The sequence below is a fragment of the Lygodium microphyllum genome, chromosome 2 (genome assembly GCF_053477565.2).
Source record: "Lygodium microphyllum isolate KBCC chromosome 2, Lygodium_microphyllum_v1.1.10, whole genome shotgun sequence".
NCBI classification, from domain to species: domain Eukaryota; kingdom Viridiplantae; phylum Streptophyta; class Polypodiopsida; order Schizaeales; family Lygodiaceae; genus Lygodium; species Lygodium microphyllum.
In genome coordinates this window covers 156,077,883-156,095,924 of record NC_141136.1, presented here as the reverse complement: position 1 = coordinate 156,095,924, position 18,042 = coordinate 156,077,883, and the positions used below count along the sequence as shown (strand labels likewise).

Here is an 18,042-nt window from a genome sequence, read left to right as displayed (position 1 = left end):
TGTGCAAATTGCAATCAGGCAGTATAAGGGAGCATCCTCTTGCTTCCTTACCAAACGGTGTTGAGACGATAATTGGTAGCGTGTTGCGCCATCTTCGAATTGCGCGTTCCTTTGTAAATCTTTCTCAATCTAAAACATCTTCTCACTTTCATTCTCAAAACTCTCTCTCTCTTTTCTTGAAATCGTGTTGTGTCGTGCCATGACGTGTCGTGCCGTGTCGTGCCGCGCCGTGCCGTGCCGTTTCGTGCTGTGACGTGTTATGTTGTGCCAAAGTCAACTTGGGGATATTTACCTTACGCACTCTTAGTGTGTAACACTTGGTATCAGAGCCTCTCCTCACGTGAAGGCAGGACCTTCAACGGGCGTGGGAGTGATCATAGTGGAAATCTGGTTGTGTTTCATAAAAAATGGGTGGACGCAACAAAAATAAAAGTGCGGCTAGAGAGGAACGAGATGAAATCTCGGTAGCCCTCGGCATTGGGGCTAGTAAACCTCAAATGGAGGTTGGGGAAGAGTACCCAACAGAACATGAGGATGATTTGGATGTAGCACTGAAGGAAAGAGTGGCGCTTCATAGGGAGCCCAACTCTATTGACGCCATGCGGGGTATGATGCAAGATCTTTTGGCCACAATGTTGCCCAAAGCTATGGGAAAAATTCAGGCTGAAACAGATAATGAAGTGGAACCACATAGAAGACGCAGAAAGAAAGACAGAAGGGATCGGGATGATTCGTCTTCGGATGAGATGGGAAAATTTAAACCGCAACCACCGAACAAATACAAAGGAGAAAGAGACTCCGTCAGCTTAAATAGATGGATCCGTGAGGTGGACGGGTACCTGAAATCAATGCGGATTTCAAGCTGCCGCAAAGGTCTCGCAGTAGCTCAGTTATTAGATGGGGACGCGGCTAAATGGCTTATGTTTGAGGAGGAACAGCAGGGGGGCAAACTTTCTTGGGAGGATCTACAGAAAGCGATGATAGATTATTTTGTTCCCAAGAATGAGCCCTTCAAAGTCAGGGATGAATGGCGGTTCCTCAAGCAGTATACTGGAAGAATGAGGGACTACATTCAAAAATACCGATCTCTTATGCTTCAGCTTCACGACATGGATCCGACGACAAAACTACATGGTTTTCTCTATGGTTTGCAACGTTGGGCTCGTCAAGAAATAGAAAAACAGGAGCCAGCGACAGTTGCAGATGCTATGAATATGGCCGAAAGGCTCATGGATTTTGAAGGTAAGCAAGCCGGATCCATGCATAATGCGTTTTCGGGTGGCACATCATGGACTCCAAGAACAACTCAAGGGTTCAATCAAACCAATGCTAGTGCAAAAACTGGATGGTCAAGTCAACAACCCCTTCGAATTGAGTATACCGAAGGCACAAGGACCGACTCAAGCCCTGCCAGTACATCTACAACCTTTAGATCTACAGGTGCAGGAGCCGGTCGAAGTAATTTTTCGTCGCGGGGGGGTTATGCTAGTGGATATAGAGGAAGGGGAGGCCCCATAGCATGTAATTTATGTGGAGGGCCTCACTTCGCTTGAGATTGTTCCAAAGGGGCAACGGCATCAACAAGTGGATCTAGGGCAGCTTATGTTCAAGCTGGTACCGCGTTGCCCCCATCCTCAGTTCACATTACAGAAATTGAAGAAGATAGTAAGGATTGGGATCATCAAGCTAAAGTAGGCGCTGTCGGGGCTAACACCCCTCCTACTATGCCTGCTTTTATTCCTCGCATCAACAATATGTATGTGCAGGCAGCAGTGGAAGACGTTTCGCAAAATTTAATGGTGGACACAGGTGCCACATATAATTTTCTTTCACCGCAGGTAGCAGCGCGCCTGGGCATCAAGCCCTCGAAGGTAGCAGGTGTCGAAGTTTCATTCGTGCAAGGAAACTACAAAGCTTGTGAAATGGCAAAGGATGTTCTAGTGCAAATAGGGCAGTGGCGAGCAAAGTTAAACTTCATTGTTGTGCCCATGGATGGGTTTGAGGGCATTTTAGGAATGGATTGGGTAGATCATCATGTGGTGCAAATTTTGGGGATGAAAAGAAACAAGATTTATCTTCAAACCCCAACCACAGTGGTGTGGGTTCCATACTTTCACACTAGGTCTCAGGATCATGCTGTATCTTCATTGCCAATTCCAGTGACTACTTATCTCGACAATAAGCAGGTGAGTCACCCGATTTCCACTATTCATACTAACTACACACAGAAATGGGTTCCCAAACAGTCACCTCAAAAGCACACACCAGTTAAGCAAGTTCCATAAAGAGTTCTTCACACAATAGTGCAGCTAACAGATCTTAAAGTGAACACAGTTTCTCAACAACATCAGGAATCGACCTCTCCACCCCAACCCCTTCCCATCCCACTCTTCACAGGGGATGCATGTGCTCACCATCAGCATCATCAGGATCAAAATCAAGTCTCACCTATTTCAGAAATTACGGCTAAGCAGCTAGAAAAAGAATTGAAACATGGGGGGCAGTTACGTCTTTGCATTACATGCGTAATTGAAGAAGAGCCAGTGATTCAGCAGATCATCTGGACCATAGGTAACGACAAGGTGCAAGAGCTCCTTAATCAGTTTCAAGACGTCATGCCTGACCATTTGCCCGATGGGTTGCCGCCTCGCAGAAGTGTCGATCATAAGATTAATCTTGTGCCAGGAGTTCAACCCCCAGCTGGGCCGATTTACAGGATGACATGCACGGAACTGGTGGAGCTCAAGAAGCAGATCGGTCAAATGGAAGCCTCTGGGCACATGCGGCCAAGTAGATCCCCCTATGGAGCTCCAGTACTCTTTGTTAAGAAGAAGGACGGCTCACTCCGGTTATGTACAGATTACCGGGCTCTCAACAAATTCACAGTCAGAAATCGATATCCCGTGCCTGTCGTTGATGATTTATTGGATTGGGTTCAAGGTGCCAGGTTCTTCACGCGTCTCGACTTGAGGTCGGGATATCATCAGATCCGAATAGCAGAAGGGGACAAAGAAAAGACAGCTTTTAGGAGTCGTTATGGCAGTTATGAATGGCTGGTGATGCCTGAGGGACTCACTAATGCACCAGCAACCTTTTGTGAACTAATGGATAAAGTTTTTATTGATTTCCTAGATGATTTTGTAATCATCTATATTGATAATGTGTTGATTTACAGCAAAACTCTAGAGGAGCATTTGGAGCACTTGCACAAAGTCTTCTCCCGACTCCGCCACCATCAGCTATATGTTAAGCCGGAGAAGTGCAAGTTTGTAGTTGAGCAGATAGACTTTCTGGGCTTCTTGATCAAGCCGGATGGTATTGCAATTGACCCTAAGAAGGTGCAGGCGGTCACGAAGTGGCAACCCCCTACTAAGCTTGGACAACTCTGAGAATTTTTGGGGTTTACAGTGTTCTGTCGCCGTTTTATTCAAGACTACAGCAAGCTTACAGCACCATTAACAGATTTGACATCCCCCACAACTACTTTTCAGTGGACAGATAAGCAACAACAGGCCTTTGACCAACTCAAGCAAATGATGATACAGGCACCAGTACTTAAGATGGCAGATTTTTTCCGCCCATTCAGAGTCCATACCGATGCCTCAGCATACGCCATTGGGGGCGTCCTTATGCAAGATGGACACCCAGTTTGTTATGAATCTAAGAAATTAGATGCTACAGAAAGGATGTGGGCAACGCATGAGCAAGAGATGTTCGCAGTGGTTTATTGCTTAAGGAAGTGACGACACTATGTTCAAGACAAGCCCACAAAGGTCTATACAGATAATATCTCTCTTAAATATTTCCAAACCCAACCGAAGCTCTCTCCCAAGCAAGCTAGATGGCAGGATTTCCTAGCAGAGTTTGATATATAAATTTTACACAAGCCTGGGTCTTTGAACAAAATGCCAGATGCCCTGAGCAGTTAATCAAAGATATAGAGTTGGGCAAAACACCATGGGGTATGTATGAAATCAAAGATGGGCTCATTTATTATCAGTCAGCACTATATGTTCCAAAGGTGGTAGCTCTCCGCAACCAAATACTCTGGGAGTGTCACGACAGTCCTATTGGTGGCCATTCGGGTCAGATCCGAACCTTTGATCGGCTTAAAAGATTTTTCTACTGGCCAAAGATGCGCGATGATGTTACACAATATGTTCACACATGTCCTACCTGTCAGATGGTCAAAGCACAGTGCATGAAGCCACAAGGAGAGCTGCAAGAGATGCCCGTACCTTCCCGTCCTTGGGATGTGGTCAGTATGGACTTCATCACAGAGCTTCCAAAGTCTCATGGCTGTACAACGATTTTTGTGGTAGTTGATTATTTTTCAAAGCAAGCCCATTTCATTCCAATAGAACCTCCCATTATAGCTCCCAAGGTGGCAAAATTGTTCTTTTCAAGGGTTTTTAAATATCATGGTCTACCTTTGGCTATCATCTCAGATCGGGATCCCCGATTTCTAAGTAACATGTGGAGGGAGTTATTCAAGTTATTGGATACTCAATTAAGGTTTTCTTCAGCATATCATCCGCAAACAGATGGGCAGATAGAGAGGCTCAATTAGGGCATTCAAGACTACATTCGAAGTTATGTTCGAGCAGATCAGAAGGATTGGGCTCAATTTCTTGATATCCTTGAATTTCATTACAACGCCACACTCCACAGTTCTATCGGGTTTACTCCTTTTGAGGTGGCGACTGGGAAAGAAGTCATAACTCCCATGGCCTTAGCAGCAGGAAAGCAAATTATATCAGATCCAGATGCTGAAGAGTTTATGCTCAATTGGAAACAACGCATGCAAGTCGCTCAAGATACTCTTCGTCAAAACAAGATTCTGGTAGCCAAGAGATACAACATCAATCGCCGCAAACGTGTACAGTTCTTTCCAGGTGATTTGGTGTTGGTCAGTTCCAAAAACATAGATTTGCCCAAAAACCTAACTCTGAAGTTCAACAACAGATATTATGGCCCTTACAAGGTGGTGACCAGTATTAATAATGTGACCTACAAACTACAGTTGCCACCCAATGTTTTAATTCATGATGCCTTTCATGTACAACTACTTCGGAGGTTCCATGCCGATACCCGATTCGGTCACCAACGTCCTTTGCCAGATCAACTTCAACATCTACCCTTCGAACCTGAAATCATTTTGGCAACTCGCTTCACCGGCAAACATCCCGAATTCCACATCAAATGGAAGAATCGCCCAATCAAAGAAGCTTCATGGGTGATTGAACCCTTAGTCATCGAGCATGCCCGTGACTTACTCCTTCAGTTCTACAATGAAAGAGAAAATCCCGATCTGTATCATCCATCTTTACCTCCTGAGTGATTTTCTGTCTCACAAATTGTACAGTGAGAAGTGGGCAGACCCAAACTACTTCATCTTTTTGGCAAAGTCCTTTGTTCCACAAGTGTAATTGAGTCAGTGGGCAAGGCATACTACTTCCATCCTTCAACTATCTGTCTTATCTCACACTTGTATATTTCCGTGGATAAGACGTGGTTTGTACATACACCTATTGTAAATAGCGGGCTAAGACACTGATCTGCTCTCTAGGAGTGGATTAAGACCCCCGATCTTTTGAGTCAAAGATCCAGTCCCTCTCTCGCCCAATGAGGACATTGAGCTTTCTCGTGGGGGGGGAGTGTATAAGGGAGCATCCTCTTGCTTCCTTACCAAACGGTGTTGAGACGATAATTGGTAGCGTGTTGCGCCATCTTCGAATTGCCCGTTCCTTTGTAAATCTTTCTCAATCTAAAACATCTTCTCACTTTCATTCTCAAAACTCTCTCACTCTCTTTTCTTGCAATCGTGTTGTGTCATGCCGTGCCGTGTCGTGCTGTGACGTGACATGTTATGTTGTGCCAAAGTCAACTTGGGAATATTTACCTTACGCACTCTTAGTGTGTAACAGGCAGCCTTTTGGACAATTAAGAATCCACCCTAAGGTCTTTTTGTTGTGCACGCCCTCAAGGGCCAAGTGGCAAGGCCGGTGTGCAAATTGCAATCAGGCAGCCTTTTGGAGTGGCGTGTAACATACGGCTTTGGACGTGTGTTCTAGTAAAAATGGATGATCAATCAACTTTAATTGTTCGATTGTTTATTCTTTGTCGTTCCTCTCTCCTCTCCTCTCTCTACTCAATGGTGTTCACAGTCATGGCTTCTTCCTGCTATTTCGAGGTGCTTAATCTGGCGCATGTTTATAATGAACCATACCAGAGAAGTCAGAAGAGAAGGGCAATCTGCAACCACCACTTGCCGCCATCATCCATTCGTGGCTATTCGACTCTGAGGAGTCGGCGACGTGACCCAAGTAGCCGAGTCATGGCGATCGCTGCCCCCCCGACGAGGCCCGACGGGAGAGGGGCAGAAGACAGCACGGCGGAGAAGCAGGCACAGGAGGAAGAGGAGGAGGAGGATGTGGGAAAGAAGAAGTTCGTGTGGAAGGAGCATTGGTATCCCGTGTCTCTTGTCGAAGATCTTGATCCTCAAGTTGCGACACCTCTTCAGCTGTTGGGAATCGAGCTTGTGTTATGGAGGGACCGTGATGGGAATTGGAAGGCCTTCCTTGACAAATGCCCCCATAGACTTGCTCCTCTTTCGGTAAATCAATCGGTCTTCTCGTGTACTCCATGATAGTGGTATTCTTTGTTCTTTGAACGTTGTACGGCGCCTTTTGCTTGAACTTGAGAGGCTGAACCCGAGTCATTCTGAAGGGAGTAAATTTGTATCGGGGCATTAAAGCACGCTTCCTTAAATTAAAGCTTGGCAATTCTTTCGTTCTGTCATCTTCGCATGCAGTGCTCACTTCAGCGCCTACTACTTGTCGAAGGCGTATGAGAATAGTACTCAGTTTATATTATGTTAACGAGCCTAACTGAAAAGCACAAATTAGGGACCTGGAATGGTTTTTGCTTTCCTTATATCGCTTAATCCTTCTGGTTTTGTTGATTTCCCAGCTTGATTGACACTGCCTCTGGCTACTTGACAGGGCTCAGGCCTTGGTAGATGGTAGAAAAAGCATGAACTGCCTTGATACTTAGCTATCTCAAACCTTCATGTTCAGAGCAGCATGGTCCAGTACAAGCACACTGATTGGCCTTCTAACTCAAAGTCTATTTTATATGCTCCGTACACTCTATTCTGTGAGGCTTGCTGTTTGCATCCATTGAGAGAACCATATCTAGTAGGAACCAATAGAGGAAAGCAGTAATTCAATGAAAGGAATGGAATTGAACATATTCACTTTAGCCTCTTACGAGAGGCTCTGATCATTTAATAACAACAATATATGCTGTGATAAGTGGTGAAGGTAGGATGAGGATTATGTAAATACATGCCAGCCGCATGTTGTCTTTGTGTCAGATAGGTGGTGAGGATTATGTAAATGCGTTCCAACCACACATTTTGTTTGTGTCAGAGCATAATCAATATACACGCGGTGGACACATTGGATATCAAAAGGATGAGATACCCCTGTTTGCTTTTCGTGCACAATTACTTGCATGCCTGCATATAATGTTTTGTAGCTTGCAGTTTGCAGTTTGCTTTAATGACCTTGATGGTTGATTTCTGGTTACGTAACACTTGGTGAATAGAAGAGCTTATGAATTTTCAACAATATGCGCCTGTTGTTTCAGCCTAATGGGCACTTATGTGGCAATATCAAGTTGATATCCCTGGTATACCAATGAATTATTGTGTGGACATTCTATAATCCCCATTTAGGGAAGATAACACTTTGACCGTTTCCCATATTATACTCGGTGAAATGTGATGCATCATTGCCAGCTGTTGGTTCCTGGATACTATCACCTTCAGACAAGAGATTATGGACATTTTACCATAATGGTCAAACAATGTCCAGATCTAAACTTAGATTGATGGTATCTTGTTGAGCCTAATGCACAACCATCTTCTCCTTGTGTTTGGGTGGATTATGATGTGCATTAATAGATCATGCTTGAGTGGCTCATGCAGTGTGTGAGGGTAGATCATGTTTTGATAAGGCTTGGTCTTGTTCTAAACATGTGATTGGATCAGGGTCCCTTGTTGCCAATGTGGTTGCTGAGTACATGATAGTTGTCTTCAGTAAGGAATAGTAATTCACTTGCATTTAGGTAGAATTAAGTAGTGCTATTACAAATGTGTCAGAAAATTTTATGTTTGTTGAGATGAGCTGATGATATAGCAATCCTGGTCTGAAAATGTAGCAATGGAAGGCCTTTGGAGGGCAGCAACAATAGCATGGGAGGTGTGGTGGGTGGTGGGCAGCACAAGTTTATAACCATGAAAAGCAAGGTAGGATGTCATGAGATCACAATCGAGATTGATGTGTTGGGTTCAAACTCTTGCCATAGAGGGGTCGATGAGATGACTCCAACAAGGATATGCCAGGGGGGAAGCTGTAATTGAAAGTGAAAGGCCTTGCCTGAACTTGTCATTAGTTGTAGCATTTTGAGCTTTCCATTGACGGACAAGATTAGGTTGGGCAAATCGAGGATTGGGCATAGCCTTTAGACAAAATGACAAGTTGTGAGAGACAATGGGGCTCAAGCATTTGTTGCATGAGGTTTGACCAAGTCGTGAAGTTCGACTATCAAAACTAGTCGTATCACCAAATGCATCCCTGGTTGTCCTGACTAAAGAGTGAGTGCTGAGTGTAGGATAGGGAGGGTAGGGATAGGGTGTGGAGTACACTCGAGGACTTCCCCCAAAGTGGCCATCATGCATGGATGAAGTGTGCACAATGGATCGAATAGTGTAAATAGGTTAGACATAGGCATGGTCATTGTTTGAGTAGCCCAAGGAGGAGAAGTAGGTGGACCATAAGCATGGGATGGATATCATTGTATTCTAAGAGGTGCAAAGTGCATGAGGAAAATGTCCAACACAATAGCACCAAGAAGAACAAAGGTGCTCAATTGTGAGTATTGCATGTATGCCTTACGATGTTCTACTTGCATCTGTGTGAGATCATGATCCAGGTACATGGGTTCCCTTTCTTTTAAACCCCGTAGAATCACCCTTTTTTTCATAAAGGATGTCCTCACTATGCCATTCTGAATTGAAGCATAAGGGCCCTTTTTTTGCTCACCTTTTTTCCCACTCTCCATGCCTTGTTAAATGGAAGGGGTTCCTCCTTCTTGTATCCCAACAGCATACAAAGTTTTTTACCATCATCCTCAGGGGAGGTCTCATTTGTTTCTCCATACCTGTGATATGTACATTGAGGTGTGGAGCTTGCCTGAGCTTCTGCTCCCCAATGGTACTATTTATTATCAGACAATCTTCCTTTCATTTGTCTTCTTTTTCCTCCTTTTTCACATGTTTTTGAACCACCTCCACCTATTCTTGTCGCTTGGCTTCAAGCTGACCTTCCAAATTCTTGGTCATTTCTTCCTTCAATGCCACGATGACCCCCCCTGATATTCCCATCTCTTTGGGGCAGTTCTTAAGCATGGAGACTTCTTCTTTGAGTTCCTGAACATCTGCTGTGATTGCAGCCCCCATACTGTCCGTAATCTCCCCCTCCTCCTTTCTAAGGAGGTCAAGTTGATTTTTGTAGTTGGTGACCTCATTTTGAAACTCTTCAATTATCCTATTCCTTTCTTGGAAGCTAGACTCGATGTCCTCTTTCCAAGATATGAATTGTGCTCTTACCTCCTCATATATCTCATTTTTCCACTCTTGCACCTTGGTGATCGTCTCCTCTCTGATTTGCTGAATAGCTTCATCATACACGACTGTCATCATTTCTCTGACATTCTCCATGTTGTGGTCCTGAATTTTACATACATCTGGGAGTGCTTCCATACCCTTCTACGTGTGGGAGTCTTTAATCTTATCAATGCTGCTCCAAATGGTGGAATATTTCCTGCTCTTCTCCCCTCGCATGTGGCTTCTGGATGGTGGGGATATCTTGTTTCTTTTGGGTGATCCCATCATGTCCAATTCCAATATATTCTGGTCATACAGAGATCACAGGTCGTAGGGGCAGGGGCGGGGGTGGGTCAGCAGGGAGGGTGGGGGCAGTGTCTGCAGGTGGGGCAGGGCTGTGCGGAGAGAGAGAGAGAGAGAGAGAGAGAGAGAGAGAGAGAGAGAGAGAGTGTGGATTGATTGCCCAAGAGCCTAACATGATTGCAGAGGCGATGGATATCTTCTTTTGAGTAGCCCAAGTTAATGGGTCTTATGTTTTAAAAAAAGGTAAAAGGCAATAAATACACAATAGAAAAGTCACAATAAAGAGGGTGAGTTGCTAGTGGGACTATTCAATGTGGTTGTTGTGCCTGATATCCAAGTCACCTGTGCTTTGATGACGTAAAAGGGAGTATGCTTACATTACACAATGCAAGGGTTTTCATTTGAAGGGAGGCTACTCTCATTTGATATCCAAGTCACCTGTGCTTTGATGACGTAAAAGGGAGTATGCTTACATTACACAATACAAGGGTTTTCATTTGAAGGGAGCCTACTCTCATAAGGTTTCATTCCTTCCAAACACCCTATTTACACCTAAACAAATGCAATGCATGGGAGATGCAAGGGCCCTACGAAGCAAATGTGTAGAAATTTGGTAGGTATGCCTCTCAATAATGAGTACCTCGATGCTTGTAATCTATATGCTTATTACTAAATAATCATTATTAGAGAAAATTGTATTCCAAGGAGCATTATTGCCATACATGCAATGTGGTTTCCCAGTCCGAAATCTAAAGGGATGAACTGTATCTAGGGCTTGTGCAGATGAATCATCCATCCTTTGCCACAAAGGCTTATTGTGTCTCTCAATTACTATGTATGCTACCATCTTTGTAGATCATGAGACAATATGGAAAATCATTTTTTTGCTTTCTTTGTAAGCATTAGGATTTGGTTGTCCATTGTTTTTGATCTTTCAATCCTTTGTGATGTTTCTTCTTTCTCTTCCTTGCTTTGCAGGAAGGAAGAATTGATGAAAAGGGCTGGTTACAGTGTTCATATCATGGATGGTCTTTCAAACCTGACGGAACATGTGGGTGCATACCACAAGCTGCCTCTGAAGGGCCAGAAGCAAAGGCTGTTTTGTCTTCTCGAGCTTGCGTTACTAGTTTTCCAACATTAGTTAGCCAGGGGTTGCTTTTTGTTTGGCCGGATGCAAAAGCATGGAAGAAAGCATACGAGACTGATCCACCAAGGTATGCAGGCCCTGCAAATTTTGTCACAGTTTTAAACATATGATGACTTCAGCCAGCTAACACAGATGCAAGAATTTACCTTTGTTCGTGTCAGATTACCATCAGTTTTTGACGATCCCAACTACTCAACTGTTACAATTCAAAGAGATCTCTTCTATGGCTATGATACTCTGATGGAGAATGTTTCTGATCCTTCTCATATTGATTTTGCTCATCACAAGGTAGATCACTATTTCACATGTGTGCTTTACCCATCCACTTAAAGGTCTGCCCTATTAACTCCTGTGTCAATATAAGCAAATCTTCTTTTTGTTAAGATTTGTTATGGATATTGAGTTCACACATTGATTTCCGTCAATTGTTTATGAATTAGACATCAATTTATGCGTATTCGTACCCATTTGATGCGATCTATTGACTGTTAGGTTTTGTAGTGAGTTTTTTTGTGGTGCATTATGAAATATTCCTTGTCATCATGACTTTTGGAACTTGAAGGAGGCTGATCTGGGTACCCTTTCTTCTTTCATTTTCATAACAGGAGAGTTTGAGCTTTGCACTGACTATATGAAATGTCGCGCACTCTAATACATCCAATATCTGTGGATGACGTGGAGGCTTTAAGTCCTTACGAGGCGGAAGTCCTCTTGGAGACCACCACATTGCGTGGCAGTTTCCCCTACCCATTTTTGGGTCTAGTGGCTACCACGGCCCACCTCTCCTCCACAGTCCACTCCATTGAGAGCTTGTGACTGTTCCCCACCCTTGGTTCATACTGAGCCTTCTCCTTCTACCCCACCCTCTTCTCCTTAGGTTCGAGAAGACAATGGGTGCTCACCGGTTTCTACTCCTTCTGAGCCCCAAATACCTTCTTCAGCACGATCAATGATAATTCTTTCGTCCTCAGACACCTTAGAGTTTGTGATTCATGAGTTGGAGTCCTTATCTATCTTGGAGGGGGATCTTTTTCCTTTGCCCTCAGAGGGGGCATCTTCTTTTTCTTTGGCTTCAAAGAGGGCTCCTACTCCTCCAATTTCAAAGGGGGACCCTACTACTCTTGAAGTTCCTCATTCAATCTTTAGAGGATCTATCTTCGATTGGGGCCCTTGGATTTTTAGCTGCGACTTTGTGACTAGGCCTTCGTATTCCTTCTAGCATGGTGTAATGGAGCTTGCGGCTTCTCACCCAAGGTTGTGTTTCAGGTTCTACTACTCGTTTGGTTTCTTGACTATCTTCCAGGTCTCCTTTCAAGTGGCATCCTCGGATTATAGGATGGATCTTCTTCTCTTTACCTCACTCCTCTTTTGTGCTTCTTTTTGGGCCTGAGAGGGGGTGTTGAGAAACCACATTATTTCTACAATTTCCCTTCTTCATTTCCATTTTGGTTTCAGCTTCCAGTCTCAAAAAGGCTTTTTAGGGCCTTCTGAGAGAGTTGGAGCGTTGCTCGAGAAACTTTAGTGGGCGAGACTCGAGACAGGTTGTGCCTAGTATGGCACCTCTCATTCATTCTTCACCCACTTCATCACATTCACTTCTTCTGAGACTTTCGTCTCTCCTCTCTCCTTCCATCATCTTCTTTAGGCGCCCTGTCCACTTTGCATCAAGTTTCCGTTTGGAGTGGCATCGGCTTCTCCACCTTGGCGACATCACATCCTTAGTTGGCGACATCCCTACACAATGGGTGACAGCTCTTCTCCTCCTAGTCTTGGCTTTTGATAGTTGGTGATAGCTTCCTCCTTCTCTAGGCATCATCTCCACCTTGCGTTAGACTGTTTGGGCAGTTTTTCTCCATTAGGTGTCTTCATCCGCTAGCAGGTGTCATCACCAGGGCTAGTTGGATCGTGCATTCCGCAACTTGGCTGCTCCCTTCATCAGTAGTCACAATTCCTAGTTGGCATCATCAATCATCAGAGGCTGTTGACATTTGCGTTTTTAGTTTCTAACTCTTCTTTCACCTCCAACATCACATCTCAGCAATGGGCATCAATCCTTAGGTGGCCTATGTTTGTAGACTCAAAGGCTCCTCATCCTCTGATGGTAGTCTCTTTGCTCTATGCATCACCTCATCATCCTTGTGTTTGTAGACTCAGAGGCTTCTTTAGCAGTCTCCTTGCTCCAGGGCATCCTTTGTGCTACGACACCCTTGTATCATATTCAATTCATTATTTTATTTCATTCATCTGAGTTTCTCTTCTGTTCTCTTCTCAGTGTTTGCCATACACACACTATGTTTCTCCTTGCAAACCGTACTCTCTCTTTGGTTACTTAGTCATTTCTTGACATGCCCCTACTCGTAGCCAAAGTATTATCGAAATTCTTTGCATATTTGTAGACATCCTCCAACAAGTAAAACGGATTGCAGAACATCTTGTTTGGTAGTTTGGGCAGCAGTTCGAAGTGGCATCCCCTATAGGGCAATGCTTGGGGATCATCCAAGGCATTTGTTATGTGTAACAGGTCTTTGAACTCCTATGAATATGCATTTAAGCTCTTCTTCCTCATATCTAGCTTAAATAATTTTCGAAAAATTTCAATCTCATCATCGGCTATCATGAAATATTTTCGAAAAATGGATTGAAAATCAGCCTATGTCACTAGCTTGGGGCGTAGCCTTGCCCACCAAGCATATGCTTTCCCCTTATAACATAATTTGTATTTGCTCGATGCGCTAAGTGTCATCAAACTGATATAAATCGAAATACACCGTCCATTTGGCCAGCCATGAATCGATGTTTGTCTCACATCCTTTTTCTCCCTTTTAAAGGGATGGGGTTGGAACTGAAGAGGCAACGTCCTCATGGCTGCAAGCACAAAAAGAAAATGGAGAGTGCATAGTTTGGCCAATTGTTGTTGCATTTCCTTGACTTGAGCTTGGAGAAGCGCCACAAATAGAGAATCTCCTTCGAATTTGAAAGAAGCAGGAGCTTCGGGATGCTACTAGTGTGTGTTGGGTTCAGGAGTTGGACGGTGGGCATCCTCCATGTGTTGAAGTCCGGTAGGAGCGAGTGTATCAAAGGGAGATACTTTATGAGAAGCCATGGTAGTAAGAGAGAATAAATAAAGCGAGAGAGTAGGAAGATTGAGAGAAATTACTAAGTGTGTTGACTGGAGTCGAGAGAGAGATAGGGTGTTGTGAGAAATATGATAGTAAATGGAGTGCATTTAATGCAACTATGTTTAGTTGTCCCTTTTTGGGGAGTGTTGAGCTAATATAAGCATTACATGCTGAATTAGCCACTTAAATATCTCCAAAAATGCTTAATTAATCAAAACCCTAAAATGATGTGTAGTTTGAGAGAGTTTTAAAATGATGTGTAGTATGAGGTCCCAAAACTTAATATAAATAGGCATGTTGCCCTCCATTTAGGTTAATCTCGTTTTTGCAGGTTTCAAGCTCTCTAGCTTCATTGCTCACACCCTATTCGCGTTAGATTTGTTTATCCTCATGTGTGAACATATATTATTGTGTGTAAAAGTGCATGTTTAGGTGTGAACACCTTTTACACCACTTAGCATTAAATAAGGATCAAAGGTGTAGGTGGATACTTTAGCTTATATATTCAAGCCCTATCACTTGTACTATCATCTCTCATGTGTCACTTATTATTATCAATCTATCTTTTACTTTGTATGTATTTGCAAGAGCTCTCTCTCTCTCTCTCTCTCTCACACCCCCCCCCCCTCCCCCCCCCCCCATGGAGTTCCATCCACCATAGTCTGCTGGCCACACATGAATGCCATACCCAACAATGATATCAGAGCGGGTTCTACTTGTCATCTCAGCTTGTGTGCTTCAATCAACTCACATCAATGTTGTTGTAGCAACTTTGTTCTGTTCACTTGTTGAAGAAGAAGAAGAAGAAGAAAGAGGTATACACCCTGTCCTGCATAGTCGCTGCTTCTCCAGGCCTTTTGCCACATTTCCAATGTTGCCTGTCATTGTGCTGTGAGCCTTGCTTTGGAAGGCTGATGCTGTCTAAGCCCTAGTGCTATTGTTATGCCACGTGCGAGCTTGACTTGCACACAACTGTCTTGTTTAGGGTCCTGCCACGTGTCTTGGATTTGTCATCACTGCTCTTGCCCACACAGTTGTGCGCCAAATTGTGCGTGCTTTACGTCGGCTTCCCATTGTGGGTCTCGTCTATTGGTGCCTCATTAACTATGCGTATCATCATTGTCCACCATGGCTTGCATGTGCCGCTTCTATCTCTGCAGTTGTTGTAACCAGCCTTCCTTTTGTGGATGGGTGGTAATTCCCTAATTATAACTTGGTTACAGCAGCAACATTTAATACAAAACTGAGAAATGTAATTTAACTTACAATCTTGGACAATGGACACCTTGTTGGCCTCAAAATTGGCTCCCCTTTCGGTATTTCTTTAACTTAATTGAAGAAGAAGTTGATGTACAATGGGTTTCTCCCAATTCTTGTCGGTATTCCAACACCCCTTGTTGTCCAAAATGACCAGCAAGTCTTCAATTTGATTTGCCCCTTGATTCAGGCAGTCAATTGGCCTTCACCCGCTTTGATGAAGATGGAAAATGCCCCAAATTCATTGATTTGCTAGTCTCTCTGCTCGAATTTGACTAAAAAAGGCTTCAGCCCTGTTAAATTCAAGTCTTGGAGCTTCCAATTTCTGGCACACTTCTTAAGGCTGCTGCTAAGCCCTAATTTCTATTGTAGATTAGGGTTTACGATAGAGAAATCTGAAATTTCTCAGCCTTTGGTGATCTCAATACTGTAATCTTCAGAGCAAGGCTATAGAAATATTGTACAAAGGTTGGGATATGAGAGAGAATGTTGAGGAGAGAGAAAATTCAAACTTTCTTCATGAACTGCGGAAAATTTGTCATTTGCTGTTATTACTCTATCTCAATAGCTTGTAGATGCAAAGAATTGAATTAGTCATTTATTGCTCCTGCCCTGTCTCAACAGGCTGTAAATGCTGTCACCTGCTATTGACTGGTCTTTTCTTGCCCCTGGCTACCTCAGAAGGTCCTCCCTCCAATGGCTGCAAATTAGACTAGCAGCATCTCCTTCCTCTCTCTTGGAGGCTGAATACACTAAAATGTCTCTCTCCAGTCTCTAAAGACGTTTTTCAGTCTTGCATGGGTATTTTTGACAAGTGATAGTCTATCTAAAGGGTTTTTTCAACATTATCTATAATTAAATATTAAATTTTAATATTTAAATACTAAAAATAATCTAATAATTATTTCGGTACTATGAAAAATAATTTGACTGGGCAATAATTAAATTGGCTAGGCAGTGTCTTTGCGCCATCTTTGACCATCAGATTGGTGTTAGGTACCATTAAATGCCACTTCACTAGTGTCACAAACTGACACTTTTGACCAAATGAATGACCTAGGCCAACAATTGGCACCAAATACCACTAAGTACGTGTGCGGCATAACTTATAGTAACTTTTGCCTTTGATATCCTGTGATTTCCTTGGGTCCTGGGCTCATAAATTTACTTGAACTCCTAGTTACACCTCACATGTGCAACATTTACTTAACCATGTGATTAAAATTTAATCCACATGTTAAGTAAGGTTTTAAAAATACATGTCCTCATGACAATCGTCATGACCGTCACGTTTTAGCCGTCGTCCCACTAGAACCCAATAATACAAGAGGGATCAGGTTTACATTAAACCTTAATTAATTTAAGTCTAAAACCTTTGTCAGGCATTGTTCACATGAAAATTGGGGTGTTGCAATTTCACTCGAAATTTCTTCAAATTTCATGAACAAAATTTGGACCTTTTTTAATTTAAGCCCAAATCCTCAAAATTTCTTCTCTAAACTTTGGGGCTTTTCATGTTCGAGTCCTTATCCATTAAATTAGAGCTTCCATCAATATGTCAAAGACCACCGGAGTGCTCCTGTAACAGCCTTCCTTCCGCGGATGGGTGGTAAATCCGTGATTACAACTTAATTACAGCAGCAAATAATTAATGCAAATCTGAAAATACAAATTTATCTACTGATCTTGGACAATGCACACCCGATTGGCCCTAAAATTGGTGCCCCTTTCGGTATCTTTCGGTATTTCTTTAGCTTTATTGAAGAAGAAGTTGATTTACAATCGGATTCTCTCGATCCCCTTCGCAATCCAAACTCCCCTTGCTGTTCAAAGTGACCAGCAAGTCTTCAATCTATTTTACCCCTTGATTCGAGCACTTAATTGGCCTTCACCCGCTTTGATGGAGATGGAAAATGCCCCAAATTCAATGGCTGGTTAGTCCTTCAGAATTTAGCTGAAATTTACATTTAGCCTTGTTGAATCCAAGTTTTGGAGCTTCCAATTTTTGGCACGCTTCCCAAGGCTGTTGCCAAATCCTAATTTTTGCTGTAAATTAGGGTTTACAGCAGAGAAATTTGCAATTGCTTAGCCTCCAAGGGTCCAAATGCTGAGATCTTCGGAGCAAGGCTATCAAATGGCTGGGAGATGAGAGAGAAAGCTGTAGAGAGAGAAAATTCAGAGTTTTGTTGCGAAGAATGACTGAAAATCAGTCAAATGCAGTTGCTACCTTGCCACAACAGCTTGTAGATGCAAATAACTGAAGAAAATCAGTCATTTACAGCTGTTGCCATGTCTCAACAGCTTGTAGATGCTGTCACCTGTTGTTGATTGGTCTTCTCGTGCCCTTGGCTGCCTCAGAAGGTCCTCCAATGGTTGCAAATCAGACCAGCAGCATCTCCTCCCTCTCTCTTGCAGGATGAATACACTCAAAACGTCTCACTCCAGCCTCTAAAGACGTTTTTCAGTCTTGCATGGGCATTTTTGACAAGTGGTAGCCTTCCCAAATGGTTTTTCCAGCATTATCCATAATTAAATATTAATTT

General features: G+C 43.2%; 3 protein-coding genes across 3 annotated transcripts in view; all 3 read left to right on the top strand.

The window, feature by feature from the left end:
• Window positions 1–407: 407 nt before the first annotated feature.
• LOC148040514 (uncharacterized) lies at window positions 408–4,570 on the top strand. The gene is made up of 5 exons (XM_087664127.1): window positions 408–1,242; window positions 1,567–2,186; window positions 2,310–3,315; window positions 3,409–3,712; window positions 3,913–4,570. Exons 1-5 carry the CDS (start codon window positions 408–410, stop codon window positions 4,568–4,570), a joined length of 3,423 nt encoding a protein of 1,140 aa, XP_087520253.1.
• A 156-nt stretch (window positions 4,571–4,726) lies between these two features.
• On the top strand, window positions 4,727–5,341 carry LOC148040513 (uncharacterized). The gene has a single exon (XM_087664115.1). It carries the CDS (start codon window positions 4,727–4,729, stop codon window positions 5,339–5,341), a length of 615 nt encoding a protein of 204 aa, XP_087520241.1.
• A 760-nt stretch (window positions 5,342–6,101) lies between these two features.
• ACD1 (Pheophorbide a oxygenase family protein with Rieske 2Fe-2S domain-containing protein) overlaps window positions 6,102–18,042 on the top strand; it is a 63,270-nt gene continuing 51,329 nt past the window's right edge. Inside the window, exons 1-3 of the mRNA XM_087700154.1 lie at window positions 6,102–6,616; window positions 10,955–11,190; window positions 11,285–11,411. Of these exons, the coding sequence (XP_087556280.1) occupies window positions 6,155–6,616; window positions 10,955–11,190; window positions 11,285–11,411 (825 nt within the window). The 5' untranslated portion in view covers window positions 6,102–6,154. The remainder of the gene's footprint in view (window positions 6,617–10,954; window positions 11,191–11,284; window positions 11,412–18,042) is intronic.